Consider the following 16,472-nt stretch of genomic DNA (forward strand, 5'->3'; position numbering starts at 1 on the left):
TTGCCTAAATCCCATTCTCCCAAGACTAGTTTAGTTAATGAGCAACTGTCTAAAAATGCAGCCTGCTTCTGATGGCTTTTGCATTTATTTGGGTGTTAACGTTTGCCATCTTGTGGCACATTCAACACTTTTAAACTTTCCTGTTATAGACCCTTCCAAAATAATGTAAATTCAAAACAAAGACAATAGCCCAAAGACCCTCCCTAAATCAATGTTTTGATTTTTCTGTCTTTCAGATTCTTTTCCATGTGCATATTCCATTCTAACACAGAAAGAAGAGCCTCTTAAATAGAATTTAATATCTTACATTTTCTGTTAACGTCATGCCATGCCTATATTTCAAAGATTTTAAAATCCCATTGTCTAAGAATAATCCTGATATAACTTTCCTTTTCTAAATAAGATCTTAGAAACTAAATTTGCATCATTTTCAGAATGACCAAAGTTGTTTTGCATATTGGTGGCTTTTTTTCCCTTTTGTCTCTTTCTGACCACTTTAAGAATTTCAAAATTCTATTATCTTTTATCCTCAAAATTCTCAGTCTCTAGCAAGAAAAACATCAAATGTGCAGCATGTTATACTAGATTTGTCATTTTTTTAAAGGTAACTGATTCATAAAGGAATTCTGGGTCACAAAATAGAAAATGACAATCCACTCGGGCTACACTGGCCTCCTTGCTGCTCTTCAAACACGCTGAGCATGTTCCTGCCTCAGGCATTTACGCTCACTCTTCCTGCTGTCTAGAACACTTTGCCCCCAGATATCCACATGCCTCACTCCCTCTGGTCTCTACTCAGATGTCATCCTTATCAGAAAGACCTTCCTTGATCATCATATCAAAAAATGGCATCGTTGTCCCAATCCATCCATCTCTGTTTCCTTTATTTTTTGTTGTTATTGTTACTTATTATCTGTCTCCCCAATTAGAATGTAAATTCCAAAGGAACAGGATTTTTCTCCCTTTTATTCACTGATGTGTCCCTTACAATGAGGCAGCTGGGCCCTGATGCGTGTATTTCAACAAACAAATATTTATTGACAGAGTCAATAACGTCACCACCCTCTGGCAGTAATGATCTTATTTTTAGAAATATGCCTATTCCAGCTCAGTCTCCCTCTTCCTCTGGAGAGCGAATCTTGAGGTTAGGAGATACTGCAATTCTAAAAGATGAGCATGTACCACATGAACCCCCTTCACGGGCCTTCCCCAAAAAGGGGCGCCCCTTCCAGCTCACCTGAGCCAGGTTAACAATGATTCGCCTCACACATATGAAGTGCCTCCTAGCTTTTAAAATCACTCCCACAATAAAATCTTTCCAATCACTGCAGTATCCTTGCGGGGTAAGTAGGAAAGAACACCAAAGGGGCACTAGGAAACCTGTCACTTAGCGACAGTGTGACCTGAACCATTTCATCTTTCCGAGGGCTGGATTCCTTTGTGCAGAAATGTGGACAGTAATACTTGCTTACAGCATTCTTGTGAAAATTAGATGTGATCATGAAAGTGAAAGTGATGTATAAATTGGGGAAAGGAATCTGAAGTGAAGGCAGAGGCAGAGTAGCAAGGCTTCAGAGTTTGGGGTTCTGGAGTCTTGCAGAACAAATTCTGGCACCACCACGGACCTACTGTGAGACATTGCATGAGTTACTGCAATTCTCTGATTATCTGTGTCCTGATCTATAAATTAGGTATATTCATAGTGCCTACCCAGTAGAGGTGTTAGGATAAAATGAGAGGATGCCTGGAGGGGGCTGAGCATATGCCTGACCCATGCTGAAGTGTTTTCATCATCACTGTTAAGGTCATTTGGATGGCAACTCAACATAATGTACTAGCAAAAGCTTGGGCTCTGAGTTCAGTGGACCTAGGACCCCATGCTATGTCTTGGGAAAACTACTCAATGTCCCAGATCCTCAATCCTTCCACCTGCAAAGTGCAATGAGAGACAATCCCTCCTGTCTTGAGATTTTTTTGGGGGGGCCATCATGAAACAGGTTCTGACGGCCCACACAGTGGTAGATGCTCAGATAGAAAGTCAGTTCCATGGCAGAGATGGAAACCATGTGCCTTTACTGAGCAGGGAAAGGTGAGCAAGGCTCTGGTAGAGCTCCGGTGCCCTGCTGGAGCCTGGGGACAAGCGAGCTGCTAGGGTTCTGCCCCAAGGATGTCAGAGGGAGTGGAAATCAGATGACCCACATGCAAGAGACCTCACAGCGTAGCGGTTAAGTGTAAAGCTCCTTGAAGCCAGGCTGCCAGGGTTCAAACCCTGGCCCTGAAACGTACCAGCTGTGCGGCCTTAGTCTCCTTATCTGTGAAATGGGCATGACGACAGGAACCCATCCAAGGCTTGTCATGTGGCTCAAAATTATTAGTCTGGTGCTTCACATACAGTTGGCATTATTATGTCTTTGAAATAAATTTAATTTGTTTAAAAATAAAATATACATGCTTAGCCAAAAAAAAACTAATTTGGGGGCTTTCACACAATGAGCATCTGCCACTAAATGAAGGTGAGCGGAGAGGTCTGGTCTCAGTCCTCAAGGGCCTCTCACTCGGCTCTCCCTGGCTGCCCTGGCCACTCACTGCTCCTGTGTTCTAGGTTACCCTTTTCCCCAAACAACACAGTCTGTAGAGGCAGGATGACTACTTCATCTGCTCCTCACCAACGAGAAAGCCCTCTGGTCCACCCCTAGCCATTTCTGGATTGGGAGACTGCGTATCGTTCTCCAGGATGGGGCCCTCATCCTATGCAAGACTCCAATCTGCTGAACTCTCATGTTTGGGCTTTCTTGATTTTTAATCTCTTCCCTGGCACATGACAGCTCCTCGAGGGGGCCCGGAGCTCTGCACAATTGCCATGTAAGTGGCAGGCCCTGCCTTCTAATTCCAGAAAGCATATTGAAATACAAGTAGGTGAGCTGGCTCAATATTCAAAGAAAAACCTCAAATCCACTCTATCATTTTTCAAACAAATTACAGAGATACTGTATGTTAATGACTATTAGCCACAAATGACTAATTTCCCCTGATTTCAACATATCCAACGGAAATTGAAAACTGCTTCTTCAAGTCAGCCCAGCCTCTTCCTTGAAAAAACGAGGTCTCCTTCTTGGTCTATTTGCCAGAATGAGACCATCCTTCCTCTGGTGATGTCAATGAGTCCATTTGGGGACCAGCAATGGAAAGAAGAGATGTGGGAATTAGAGAGTCTAGGGGTTTAATAGTCTATTCTAGTCCTGTCTACCACCACCCGGATGCCTACGGCCTTAACTCTCCAACATGAAGCTGGAGATGCAGACTAGTAGGAATGCACACCTTTCCAGATCATTGCCAAGTCGCCACATGATGGGAAGTACTGACCACTTAATATTTTTCTTTACATGGACTCTCTCCTTTACTTGGTTTTGTGTTAAAAGCAAACTTGAGTCACCTTTGAAGAGTAATAATAAACCAACTCATGAGAACTGTTAAAAAACAGAGAAGAATCCAGCATTTATCCCACATTTATCAAGCATTTATGCCTGTATGAGCTGTGTCACAGGGCACCCAGGCAATAGATGAGGGGCAGTCCTTCTTTATAAAAGCATCTCAGCTACAAAGCAAAAAAAAGAAGTGACAGAATTAGGGTAACACCATCTTACACTCCTAGTGACTTACGGACAGAGGCCCCGAGCTGCAGCAGTTGGCAGCATCACAAAACAAGAGACAACCGGACACTCTGCGCCTCTGGATGAAATTCCACACCATCTCTTATGGTTTTACTGAAGGGATCAAACCTGAGTTTGACCAAACCTCTAGGTCCAGCTGCCAATTTGCAGGAAATGCAGAGGACAGAGGAAACATGTGGCGATGCCCCATGACTGTGTCATCAGCAAAATCCAGGCTGTGAAAACGCTCCAATCAAACAGTTCAGGATCTTTAGCAGATAAAGGAACAGATAAAAGAAAAGGATGGAAGGGACGGAGAAGGAAATCGTTATATTGAAAGACCTAAAAGACACACTGAGTTTCTAAAAATGGGAAAGATTAAACTATCGTACTTAGGGATGATAAAACCTAAGTGATAAAACTATAAACACATGCAAGGACATCAAGCTGCCATTTAGGGGGGCGATTGAGATTAGAACACAGAGAAGCTTCTAGAGTGGCTGCCAAAATCCTCCTTCTCAACCTAGGTGGTGGTATAAGGTACTTAACCTTACATTAACTCATTACTAAAACACCTATTTTCTGGGTTTCTAAGACTTGTTTTATAATATCTCAAAATTTTAAAATTAAAAAACACTACAGTATTGTCATAAACAAAAGAAATCTGTCAAAAGTATATCAAATAAATGCAAAACAATGACCTAGAAACTGCTGTTTGCCAAAGCTCAGACCCTGAAGTCTGGTACTTTCTCTTTGTTAAAAAAGCAGGTGTTAAAAAGTCGTTGCAAGTATGTTAGCACCGAATGGAAATGTTCTGAAAGACCTTAAAGCAAACTGTAAAGGGAATGCAATTTACAATCCACAGACCACCCCAAATCACCCTTCATTCTATGAGGGCTGTTTTGCATAGCAGTGTGTGCTCCATCCTTTAGCCAACATGATTCCATTCTTAGTCCTGCCTGCAGTGGAGCAAGGGACATTCTTGTAGCCCCTTGCCACCCAGGAGACCCCGACAGGAGGCTGGTGGACCAAAACCCCCCACAGGGAATACTGTACACACCTGCCTAAAATGCTCCCTCCCTTGACCACCTGCAGTAGGGAGACTGTCTAGGATTTGGAGAACTTGGTGCCAGCGGAAAACCATCTCATCATCCACAGCAGATAACACTGTGGTGATCAGGCAACAATCTTCAGACCCCCTCGCCTCTCCAGGATCTGCTGTTGTATCCCCTACTGCATTGTTTTGTGACTATTCCATGTCTGTTTCTTCTGCTCAAAGACCACGAACTTCTCAAAAACAGGATCTAGTTTACTAGAAACAGCAGTTTCTATTCCTCAGCTCTTGGTCAAGGCCAAGGCTGATGTTAAATATTTGTGAAATGAGTAACTGACATCAAGTGAGCATTTACTAGGTACAAAGCACCTGTAAAGTGCTTCTCATCTATCATCTCATTTCCTCTTCACAACCACCGCATGTAGCTGCTATTATCATATCCATTTTACAGATGAGGAAACCAAGGCCCAGAGAGGTTTTATGATTTTCCCAAGGCCACTCAGCCAGTAAGTGACAGAGCCAAGATCTGAACCCAGGGCCCTCCAACCCCAAAACATATCCAGAGACTTCTTAGAACAGGAAAGAAACACAGGGCAGCTCTAAGCCTGCAAGTGTGGTGTGCACTGAGGAAACCCACCCAAAACCCAGGCTGGGCGTCTTTCAAGCCTATGAGCATTCAGCTTAACTTAGCAGAGTACAGACGAGAGGAAGTCCTGAGCTTTAAATAATTTGCAACATGCAATAGCAGTCCATCTCACAAAGGAGGTGGGCTCTAAAATTAGCATGTAGGATAAGAGCTGGATAGAATCAAACTAATGTTAAAGACTCCCTCAAAGCAAATTTAAGTCGCTGGGCCACTGGCCTTTAGAAGCCCCAAAGGCAGGAATTAGCTTTGTACTTCTTTGCACTTAGGCTCTGGCCACCCCCTCCTTAGGTATGGAGGCCAAGGTCTCATTTGAACAGGGAAACGGTAAAAGGTTACTTAAAGGGATGTCGTTTCCTGTTCTCAGAGATAGAGTTGAAATCAGAGTCAATGGCAGATAGTGTACAAATGTCCCCTTCTCTTCTTGGGAGCCACAGTTCTGTGCTTGCCAGCCCCCACCTAGGACACTGTGCCCCCCACCCCAACCCCCACCCTGGGAGTCCTCTGAGGGCTGTGTTCTCAGACAATCCCTCTTCCTCCCAGGAGGTCCAAGCAACTTGAAAAATGTACTGGAGCATTTCCTGAAGGTTCTGGAGGGCTGACCGTGACCACCTCAAGACACATGCTCATTTGCATCTCCAAGTTCTGCTATCACATCTCATATTGTGAGACCAAAAGTCCTGAGTTCCTGTCCCCAACTCACCTTTTGCTGTCAGAGGAAGGCCCTGGTCTGTTGGTTATAAAATCAATTGCCTGAGTTCCTTTATCTTCCCTGAAACAGCGCCTGCCTCAGGGGAAAGCACGTCTGAACAGCAACCTCAGATTCTCAGCAACCTGGACCTCACATCCTCCTTTGTCTAGAATGGGATGGACCCCGGTGGGCCTCTGGGGCAGGTGCTGCTGGGATAGCCCAGGGACAAAGCCTGGTGAACCCCTGGAGGTGGGATGGCCAGGCCCCCTGACAAGTTACCATGGTCTGGAAGCAGGAATGGAGCTGGGTCAGGAATGGCGGCTTCCCGGGCAGGGCCAGCACCCTCTTCTCCACCATCGTGCATTCCACATCGTCATCCTGGATCACGACATCCTTCTTCAGGATCTTCACAGCATACAGCTCATCTGTCCCCTTGCGCTCTGAGAGCATGACCTGGGAAAGGCAATAAGCATGTCAGGGACTGGAAGGGGGTCAGGGGACAGCCCTGGGCAGTCGATGTTCATTCAAATCCACCCCAAGCTTTGTCCAGATGCCCTCCATTGGCAAGAAAACAACAGATGACATTTTCCACAGACTCTGAACTTTCAATAGTTGGACCCAATCAACTGAAGGAATTCTAAGACTGATGACCATGCACTGATCCCCTGGGGCTATGCAGCAATACCAAGGCAATGCGGCTAGAATATAAACCCCCTGAAGGCAAGTATCTTTGTTTTGCTCACTGGTGTAACCAACCCAAGAGCCTGGAAGAGTGCCTGGCACCACCCAGCTATCCTGAATATGGGTAAATTGCCTCCTCCACTGCCCGAGAACACAGGGGAGGAGGGGCCCTGGATGCCAGGGATGCTGATGCACTCGTGATCGAACTTAGCCCCTGGCCTGGGTAGAAGCAGGACAGATGGCTGGGAAGTTCCCCATGCACCAGGGGTGGGGTGGACCCACTACATCTGTTTTGATTATCCCCATTCTACAGGTAAACAAACGGAGGCCCGGAGAAATTAACCTGCTTGAGCTAATGATTATTCTAAAAATGTAGATCTGACTATGCTGCTCCAATGCTTGAGGTCCTTCAGTGACGCCCATAAGCCAAACATTTCCATGACCACAGCCTCTCCTTTCTTTCCTTTCTTTTCCTATTCTGGCTGCCCGCAATGTCCTTCCACACTCACTGCCCAGAAAATCAGAGATCAGCTCAGATGTCAACAACTTCTGTAACTCTCCATGATCCACTTAGACCAAATGAGCCACTCCCTCCTCCGGGTACCAGGCACCAAGCCTGCTTTGTCTCTATGGCAGCTACTTTAATGTAGGTTTTCCAAACTTCAATCATTCACATGCCTTTTTCACATCTTTTCCCACCATCTAAACTGATATTTGCTTAGTATTTTTTAAAATCTTGTCACATTTTACTTAATTAAAGTTATGTGAAAAGGAAACTTTATATCACCACTATTAATGGAAAGCCAGTATCACTACCCATAAGAAAAATGTAAATATAAAGATAATAAAAGCAAATCAGTGCTAGGAAATTCTAGCTAGATACTGCTGGCTGCTGAAGGTCCTAGGCCAGGTCCTTCATTTTCTCCTTATTAGATGTACAAAAGATAATAGCAAATGTTAGAGAACTCTTATTAATGGCATGTCATCATCAGATGAGAGGTTCTTGTTCAAGCAATTAGAAAGACTGAAAGAAAACATAGAGGATAATCTTATCGAGATGTGATTGTGATTTAATTTTCTTTACTATCATATCTATGTTCCACCTAAAAAAAGTCTCAAGGACTAGACTAAAATCATCCTGCAAATCATCAATCTGCTTCAAGTCTTAGGAAATATTGTTGCATTTTTTAAAATCAGTTAACAGGGTTGTGTAAAAATTCCTGGTGCCTTGTTCTGTCCTAAGCAACATGGGTGGGCGAAAGAATAAGCCCATGTCAGAGAACACCTATAGCATCATGTGAGTGGTACACAAATGAGCCACACTTGGGAAATTCCCCTATATTGGAAAGTTTGTTGTGGAGGAGAATGGAATTGACAAAGGAAACAGTAACAATTTAGATACAGACCTGAATCAAATTCTAGAGTAAGCTTTTTCTGTAAAGGGCCAAATAGTAAATATAGGCTTCATGGGACAGTCTCTGTAAAAACTATTGAACTCTTCCATTATAGCAGGAAAGCAGCCATACACAATACACAAATAATGGGTGTGGCTGTGTTCTGATAAAACTTTATTTATAAAAATGCATGATGACATAATGTAGAGGGGCACAGGGAAGGCAGTATAACACAGAGAAGACAAGTAGTGACTCTATAGCATTTTACTACGCTGATGGACAGTGACTGTAATGGGGTGTGTGGTGGGGACTTGATGATGGGGGGAGTCTAGTAACCATAATGTTGCTCATGTAATTGTAGATTAATGATACCAAAATAAGAATAATAAACCTCCAGTTTGTAAAAATAATGTGATGGGCCAGGCACCAGTAGTGGGCTGAACCCTGTTCCAGAACATGTGCTTTAAGGAAGATCAGGAAAAATAAGATTGACTACATTACCGAAAGTGGCTGCAGTTTAATTTGGAAATGGACCCTCAGATGCCTTTCATTTATTTCAACTCCTATTAGAAGAACCTTCTGATGGAGCAGTGGACCTGCCTGGTCACAGCTGATTAGATCAGAGACAGATACTGACCTAAGCTGGGCCAGTCAGATTGGTTTTCCTAAGAATTTGGAGTTAAGAGTACTCCTACAGGAAGGCAGGCAGTCTAGGGGTTCCGAAATGAGAGGCATACAGATCTGCCTGAAGTGGTCCGTTTTTACCACATTCAGGCAAAGAAGAATGAAACAGATGTATGGGGGGAAAGGTCAGAGAGTGAGCCAAGGCCTTGCTTTCTGTCTCTGCTTCTCATCTTTCAGGAGTCTTGGCTGTTTCCCGTGAGAAACCTCTGTGTGTCCCTCTAATGAAGTTAACGTTTTTACTTTTTTTAGTTTGAGCAGGATCCTTTTACTTAGAGATCAAGTAAGACAAAGTTATTGCTTGGAGCTCAAATAATTCTTAACAAAAATAAAAATTTCAGGAAGCTAAATAGCATCAGGTCAGTATATGACCCAAAAGAAGGCAGATTTCATTCTTTGTAAAGGTGGTACCTCTTGCCTGCCTCAGACATCTTGGGGGGAATTGTTGACCAGGAGGATTCCAAGCACCAGAAGCTCAGGGATGTGGCCTGGGAGCCCGCGTTTTAACAGGCCCCTCTCCTCTCCTTGATTCTAATCACTAAATTTGCTGTTCGAAGGAATTCTGAGGTACTGTCAAAATGGGTTCATTTAAAAGGAGGTTGGGAGGTGTCCACAGGTACAACAGATTCCTTCTATCTTCATTTTCCCAACACTTCCTCAATAGTCATTAGTGCAGGGGAGAAGGAAACTTTGCTTTATACTTAACATTCTCATCAAGCTTCCCTTTTAATTTCTCTGTCCCCCCTTGGAGAGCTTTCTGAGACCTTTCTCCATGTCAGGAAGGAAGTGACGTTCTGTGGTGGTTTCAAAATACATCTACAAATATTTGCTGCTTCTCAGTTAAGAGGCAGTCTATGCCCTCTCCCCTTGAACCTGGGCACCGGCCTTTGTGATGGCTTCAAAGAAACAGAACATAGTGGAAGTGATCTGCATGAATTGAGAGACAGTAGCTTCTGTCAGCCTCTCTTGGGACACCTGCCTTTGGAGCCCTGAGGCCAACCTGCTAGCAAGACCACAAAATGAGACCACCTGGAGAGGCCCTGAGACTCCATGAAGAGCTTGGCACCCAGCCAGCCCCAGGTGCTCCAGCCTTGGTGTCCCAGCTCCAACCACTGCAGGAGAGACCCCAAGTCACAGTAAACCTGTGAGCATTCCCAATTTCCTGACTCACAGAACCAGAAGAGATAATACACGGTTGCTGTTGCTTTAAACCTCTGAGTCTGGGGATCATTTGTTACACAGCCATAGATGACTAGAACAAATTCATCTAAGTTCATCTGTGCACAAATGCAGCCCAGTATGGTCCAGTGAAGCCTGACACCTTGGTTTGTTTAATTCTTGGGTTTAACTATTCCTTTCAATTTTTAAAAAATGGCTTCAATTGAGAGAGGCAACAGAGATGGAATTTGTTCTGCCTTCCACATCTATCACCTTTCCTAGTCTTATCCAGGACCTGGAAGACTGGCCTATTCATTTGTTCATTCAGTAAACATTAATTTGGTGTCCAGGATGTGCCAGGCATAGTTACAGGCAGCGGGGATACAGAGTGACAAGGTTACACTCTGGCACAAATAATTACCTGAGTCAGTTATGATTAAACCCCTGAAAGAGAATGCATGGGGCTCTGTGAGTACTTGCATAGGGGACTTAACCTGATTTGGTGGGAGCGCTGGAGAAGTGATGATGAGCTAAGTCCTGGAATGTCAGTAGGACCAGAAAGGTGGAGCTGATGGAGCCACATTCTAGCCAGAAGGAAGAGGACTATGTCCCCTTAGGATTAAACTACCTGGACTCATAAGCCTTGGCTTAGAATCATGGTAAGAAGTGAGCATGCAAGCTTTAGAACTCAAATTCTGGATTCCAACTCCCAACCATCTGAGACACAGCAAACAATTGTCTCTGAGAATCTGAGAGATGCGGCAAACAGAACAGCCCTGGCCCCAGCAGGGGTGACAGACAAAGGAGAGATTATGTTCAAAGGCAATGGTCCAGTGACTGTGCGGGGAGAACAGAGGCAGTGCTGGGACCTGGACCAGCATGTGAGGGAAGGTGGGTCCTTTGGGGCTGATAATGACCATGCCTTCTTACCCTGGGCTACATCTCACTTAATTCCCTCACAAAGGTGTAGGGTAGGTTCTACTACAGGGCTTAGAGAAGCTTGGAGACGTATCCAAGTCACTCTGTAGGCAGTGACATTTCCTAAGTCACCTGTCCCCTACATCCATGCTCACATGGATTCCACCTGATTCTCTGAATCCTAAGTACCAAGTGCTCTGTTGTTCTGCATTGGTGGGAAATTAATCAAACTCCTTGCTGCAACTTATTACTGGGATGTTTCAAATTCAAACTCCAGATCCTGGGCCTGTTCCCCGTTTTCTTATCCACCCCATCTTTACGACATGGGACTCTGTGGGCTACTTCAAGGCCACAGACAGAGCCGTCATTTCCTTTGTCCATTTCTTATACAACTGCTAACAAACCATTCGCTTACTTGGCGAGATGAGCTTGGTCTGAGTTAGTACTGCAGCCAGGACTCCAGTTCACCCATCCAAGCACTTTTGGGAATTCCGTGCTAGGCATGCTGCTCGGCACAGTGACGTGTCCACAAACAGGACAGACATAGCCCTGCTTTCCAAGCATTAAGTGGCTTGAGAAGATCTGACTTCCTCTACCTGTGCTCTGACACGCTGGCTGGGAGAGGAAAATGGCAGAGGTGATGGCCATGTTCTAAATACTCCTTTAAGTGGAAACTGTCTTTTATTAATTGTTTCATGCAGCTTTGAGAGCTTCCACTTCAGTTAATAGCAAGATAGAGGGCGTGGGGTGTGTGCCCAGCTGTCCCTCCATCTCCAGGGTGAGATTCCAAACAGACTGAAAGGAAATGTTGAAGTGACATTCTTATCAAATTCCAAGCCACATCTGTTACCCAAGAATCTTCTGAGAGAGATGTGATAAATAACAGCACTCCAGTGACGGCAGATGAAAGGGAGGAAAGTAGCCCAGGGATTCCTGGCTGGAAAGTTTGTTGTGATGAACTCTCCCGGCAAATCCAAATGGGGACATGAGCCTGGAACCTGGGCTCTTGACCATGGACAGTGCTGCATAATGACTAGGCCTGTGCTTTAGACTTAGAAGACCTGTTACAGGTCCAGTTTCTGCCACATACCAGCTGTATGACCTTGGGAAAATCAATTCCCTCATCTGCCAAACACGGATACCAAGAATACTTAGCTTTTGGTGGTACTGAGGCAACTCTGTAAAGCACACACCTTAAGCCAGCACTGGGCTGAGCAAATGAATACCTGGAAGTTGTTCTAATTTCCTAGGGCTGCCATTACAAAGAACCAGAAACTGGCGGGTGTGAAACAACAGGAATTTATTCTCTCACAGTCCTGGAGACTAGAGTCCAAAATCCACAAGTTGGCTGGGTTAGTTCCTTCCAGAGACCCTGAGGGGGAACCTGCTCCAGGCCTCTCTCCTGGCTCCTAGCGGTCGCCAGCCATCCCTGGCTCTCCTTGGCTTGTTGACACAACACACCAATCTCTACCTCTGTTTTCACATGGCATTCTTCCCTGTGCCTCTGTGTTGGTGTCCAAACTTTCTGTTTTTACAAGGACACCAGTCTTGGGATTGGGGCCCACCCTAATCCAGTATGACCTCATCGTAACTTGATTACATCTACCAAGACCCTGTGTCCAAACAAGGTCGCATTCACGGGGATCAGTAGTTAGGCCTTGAACATATATTTTGACGGGAGACAATTCCATCCACTACAGTGGTCATCACCAACTTCATCTTTTCATAGAATGACCAAGGGAACTGTTTGTGATCCCAGCACACAGCGCCTATTTCCAGTCCTCCACTGGCTAAGGAGATCTGCCCCGAGGGAACTGTGTCCATGTGCTTACTAATGTAGAGGTAGAGATACTTAGGGACCAAAGACCCTGCTCCCCATTCCCCCAGCTTCAACAGACACCTGCCAAAGCCAAATGGAGTCCCCCTCAATCCCTTTCTCTTACATCTCTCACTCAGTACATCAAGTTTTGTCAGCTGTACATTTAAAGGATATGCCATACCCAACCTCCGTGCTGACCCAGACCACAACAGTCTCTGGCCTGGCAGCCTGCAGCTACCTCCTAATGGATTCTCTGCTTCCACTCCACTTGCTCTCCCCTCCATGTGCACTCTGTTCTCCGGCCTGCAGGGCTCTCCCCCAGTATGTGCTCAATAGTCTGCTCCCTCATCTTGTTCAGTGTGGCCTCCTTGCCAAGGTCCTCCCTGACCCCCTTCTCTAAAGCTGCAGATCCTTTGTCACTCCCCATCCCCTTCCTCTACTTTCATTTCCTTAACAGCATTTACCACACCTATATTGCATTAAGCTTTATTTGTTTATTTTCCCTCTCCCATGAAGCTCTCAGAGCTCCATGAGAACAGATATTTTTGTTTGATTTCTTCCCTGCCGTATCCCCACCGTGTAACACATAGTAGATACTCCAGAAATATCTGCGGAATAAATGAATGAAAAGATCTGAGTGCAGGCAGAGGGAGGGATAGCTTTAAAAAACACCCCTAGATCTGGGATCATTAAAGATCTTCAGTTACCTAGGTCTCAGCATTGTTTAATTCACATATGGCTACATCCAATCTATATATTCACAAAGAATTTGTGGTAGCATTCAAGATTATATAATAAGAACAAGTGGATTTTATGGTATGGAAATTATACTTCAATAAATGGTTAAAAATGATTATACACCATATAACAAATGTGTGCGTGTGTACCTTCTCTCCCTCCCTCTGCTTCCCAAAGTTCATGTTTTCTATAGGGAAAATCATGTTTTGAGGAGAGAAATAAGCTTTCTCTAGAATGTAGGTCTGAAAGAAATGTCTTGCCTGCATCTCAGATGATCTTAATGTTCTTAATAACATCCCTCAAGGGGGTCAGAGAAGCAGGAGGAGGAGAGGGAGCAGAGACCACAGCACGTAACACTGTTGGAGTGTGCAGGCTCGACTCCCACACAGGGCCTGGGAAAGATTCTAACCTGGTGAACTCAGATGGTGCGTGAGAGAGCAAGACACTTGGGGCTCACAGGGTCTCCAAACACTAATTTGAGAGAAGAGGATCTGTAAAGTGCTGTGAGCTGTAGTCAGCCTAGGACAGAGAAGCCAGTTAAAGCCAGGTGTGCATAGGGAGCCCTCCAGGGGGACCACGAGACCCCTCTCCTCCTTCTCTCCCAACCACCACACCAGAGAAACCTGTGGACAAGCTGGGTGCAGGAGCAGGGTGCTGATGTTGGCAAGGTGTGCATCTGCCTTTATTTTAGGATTCCATCTCTTTGAGGGTCCCCCTGCTCTCTAGGGCTATCCCCTGCTTGGGCTGCACCCCATGCCTCTGAAGACCTGCAGAGGTTACTTTAGATGAGCTCAACTCTCAGGTTTAAGACACACATGGTCTCCTCTCCTCCTCCATCCTTTCCTTGGTTTGCTTTGCCTGTCTGCACTGAGCTCCTGTTTTTCCAGGATGCACATTAGAATTCTCTGTGGAGCTTTTAGAAGCTAATACTTGGGCCACACTCCAGACCAATTAAATCAGAATCTTCTAAATATTTGGGGCCTTCTTGTGCCAGGCCTGCCTGCCCTGTAGAGGATAGGGTCGTGAGTTGGCAAGAGAACAATCAGGATGGTGCTGTAATCAGGGGCTGGAACACTGGGCAAACACCGTCCACCTGATCTTCCAAAGGTGCTCACCTACTCAGGGGTAGGATTTGGGAAGAAATCTGTGTGTGGCTGGGCTACATTATGAAGGTTAGCTTCAGCATCCTCATCTTTACAACATGAAAGTATCCTGAGAAGCTCTTTGATGTAAAAATGAGATCATGATACACCGACAGTCTGAGGAGCTAGAAGTTTATAACCCATTAGACTGTAAAATCATAGTAGGTACAAGTTCAGCTCTGTAATTAAGAGTTAAGAGCCTGACTTTGTCCTGTACTTGCTGTATGGTCTTGGGCAAATTACTCAACCTCTCTGATTCTCAGTTTCCTCATCCATAAAGGGGGCATAAAGACAGTTCCTCCCTCACAGTGTTGTTGTGAGAGCAAGTGACATAAAACAGGTAAAGCTCAGTGTCCAGCACACAGAAAGCTATGCTGTTAGAATAAAAGCATAATCACAGAGAAAGAGGGTGTTTCAACTTCTTCTGTGGGTCTAGTGGTTCTCTCCCACATTCTCAGATGGAAGAGAAAGGCAGAAGGTGAACAGAAGCCAAAGACCAAAATTTCTGCAAAATCAGTTTCCCAGGAGATCCTTAGGCAAAGCCCAGGCTGAAAGGTAAGGTTGTACTATGTGTGTGTAGAGATGCAGCTGGCACAAGCCGCCTGGGAGAGGCTAAGAGGACTCCCCCACAGAGAGCTGCATGCTCAGTACAGATAGGACCTTCCTGTGGAACCAGCAGACCATCTGTCAATTTCTAAAATTCTAAATGGGGAAGAAACTATATACTTGGTTTCTAGGCCTTCACAGGCTCATCGTGTTTGGCATGCAGATGGATTTGCCAAAGCCCTCCTCCAGACTGGGCTAGAAGGTCTGGCTTAAGCCACTCAACCCTTAACAACCAGATGGCTGGAATGAGGGGCAGAGCCATTCCAACCAGTTCTTGTAGCATGCTGGACATGGGGGTACAATGCAGACGAGAGTCCATCAATATTGATGCTGATTTAATAAGTCATGTTAGAGCTTAACATACAGAAAGACCTCAATACATGCGGCTCAGCATGATCAGTGAATTGTTAATCTTTTGAGATCTCCCGACTTTCAACTTTCAATAGACACGGAGATGCCCTCACATGTTCTAGGTTATCTTGAAGACCCTGATTTTGATTCTCTAAAGTATATTCTTGTTTTGCAAGCTTCGGATCAAATTATCTAAGTGTGCACAAATGTGCATCTAAACTTTATATCTGATGGAGGTCATGTTAATCGAATATAAATGGTTTGGGGGACTAGTGTGTTTACCTCTCACAGCAAACTGGAAGTTAGCAGGCTAGAAATGATTTCTAACTTCTAATAGCTTGTTCTGGAGAAAGCAACTGGGTAACTTGCTAATGAAGAAGTACTTCAGGAAAAATTGAGAAGTGGTATAGTGGGGAAGATGCTAATTAGGAGTTAATAGTGTGAATCTGGGTAGGAATTAGTCACTTTATGGATACAATCTTCAAGTTGGCTAGGCAGAAATAAGAGCAGTGATTCTCAGAGTGCAGATCAACTCAGATGATACAACTTAGTTATTTCATGATTTATTATGTAAGGTTTCCCTTATTTAAAATAAAATATCTTTATATGGTTATATACTGTATGCTTCCAACTATATGACAGTCTGCAAAAGGCAAAACCATGGAGACAGTAAAAAGATCAGTGGTTGCCAGGGGGGCGCAGGAAGGAAGGATGAATAGGCAGAGCACAGATTCTAGGGCAGTGGAATTACTCTGAGTGAGACTATAGTGGTGGATACGTATCATTGTACATTTATCCAAACCCATAGCATGTACAACAGCAAGAGTGAGCCCTAATGCAAATGGCATATTTTGGGTGGTAATGATGTCCGTGTAGGTTCATCGATCGTAATGCATGTATCACTCTAGTGGGGGTCGTTGATGATAGGGCAGGCATGGATCTGTGT

General features: G+C 44.8%; 1 protein-coding gene across 2 annotated transcripts in view; it reads right to left on the reverse strand.

The window, feature by feature from the left end:
- PRKCB (protein kinase C beta) overlaps positions 1-16,472 on the reverse strand; it is a 304,864-nt gene that overhangs the window by 50,577 nt on the left and 237,815 nt on the right. For both annotated transcript variants that reach the window (XM_036992141.2, XM_036992139.2), the window contains exon 10: positions 6,318-6,491. In XM_036992141.2, the coding sequence (XP_036848036.1) occupies positions 6,318-6,491 (174 nt within the window). The remainder of the gene's footprint in view (positions 1-6,317; positions 6,492-16,472) is intronic.

Source organism: Manis javanica, chromosome 10 (genome assembly GCF_040802235.1).
Source record: "Manis javanica isolate MJ-LG chromosome 10, MJ_LKY, whole genome shotgun sequence".
NCBI lineage: Eukaryota > Metazoa > Chordata > Mammalia > Pholidota > Manidae > Manis > Manis javanica.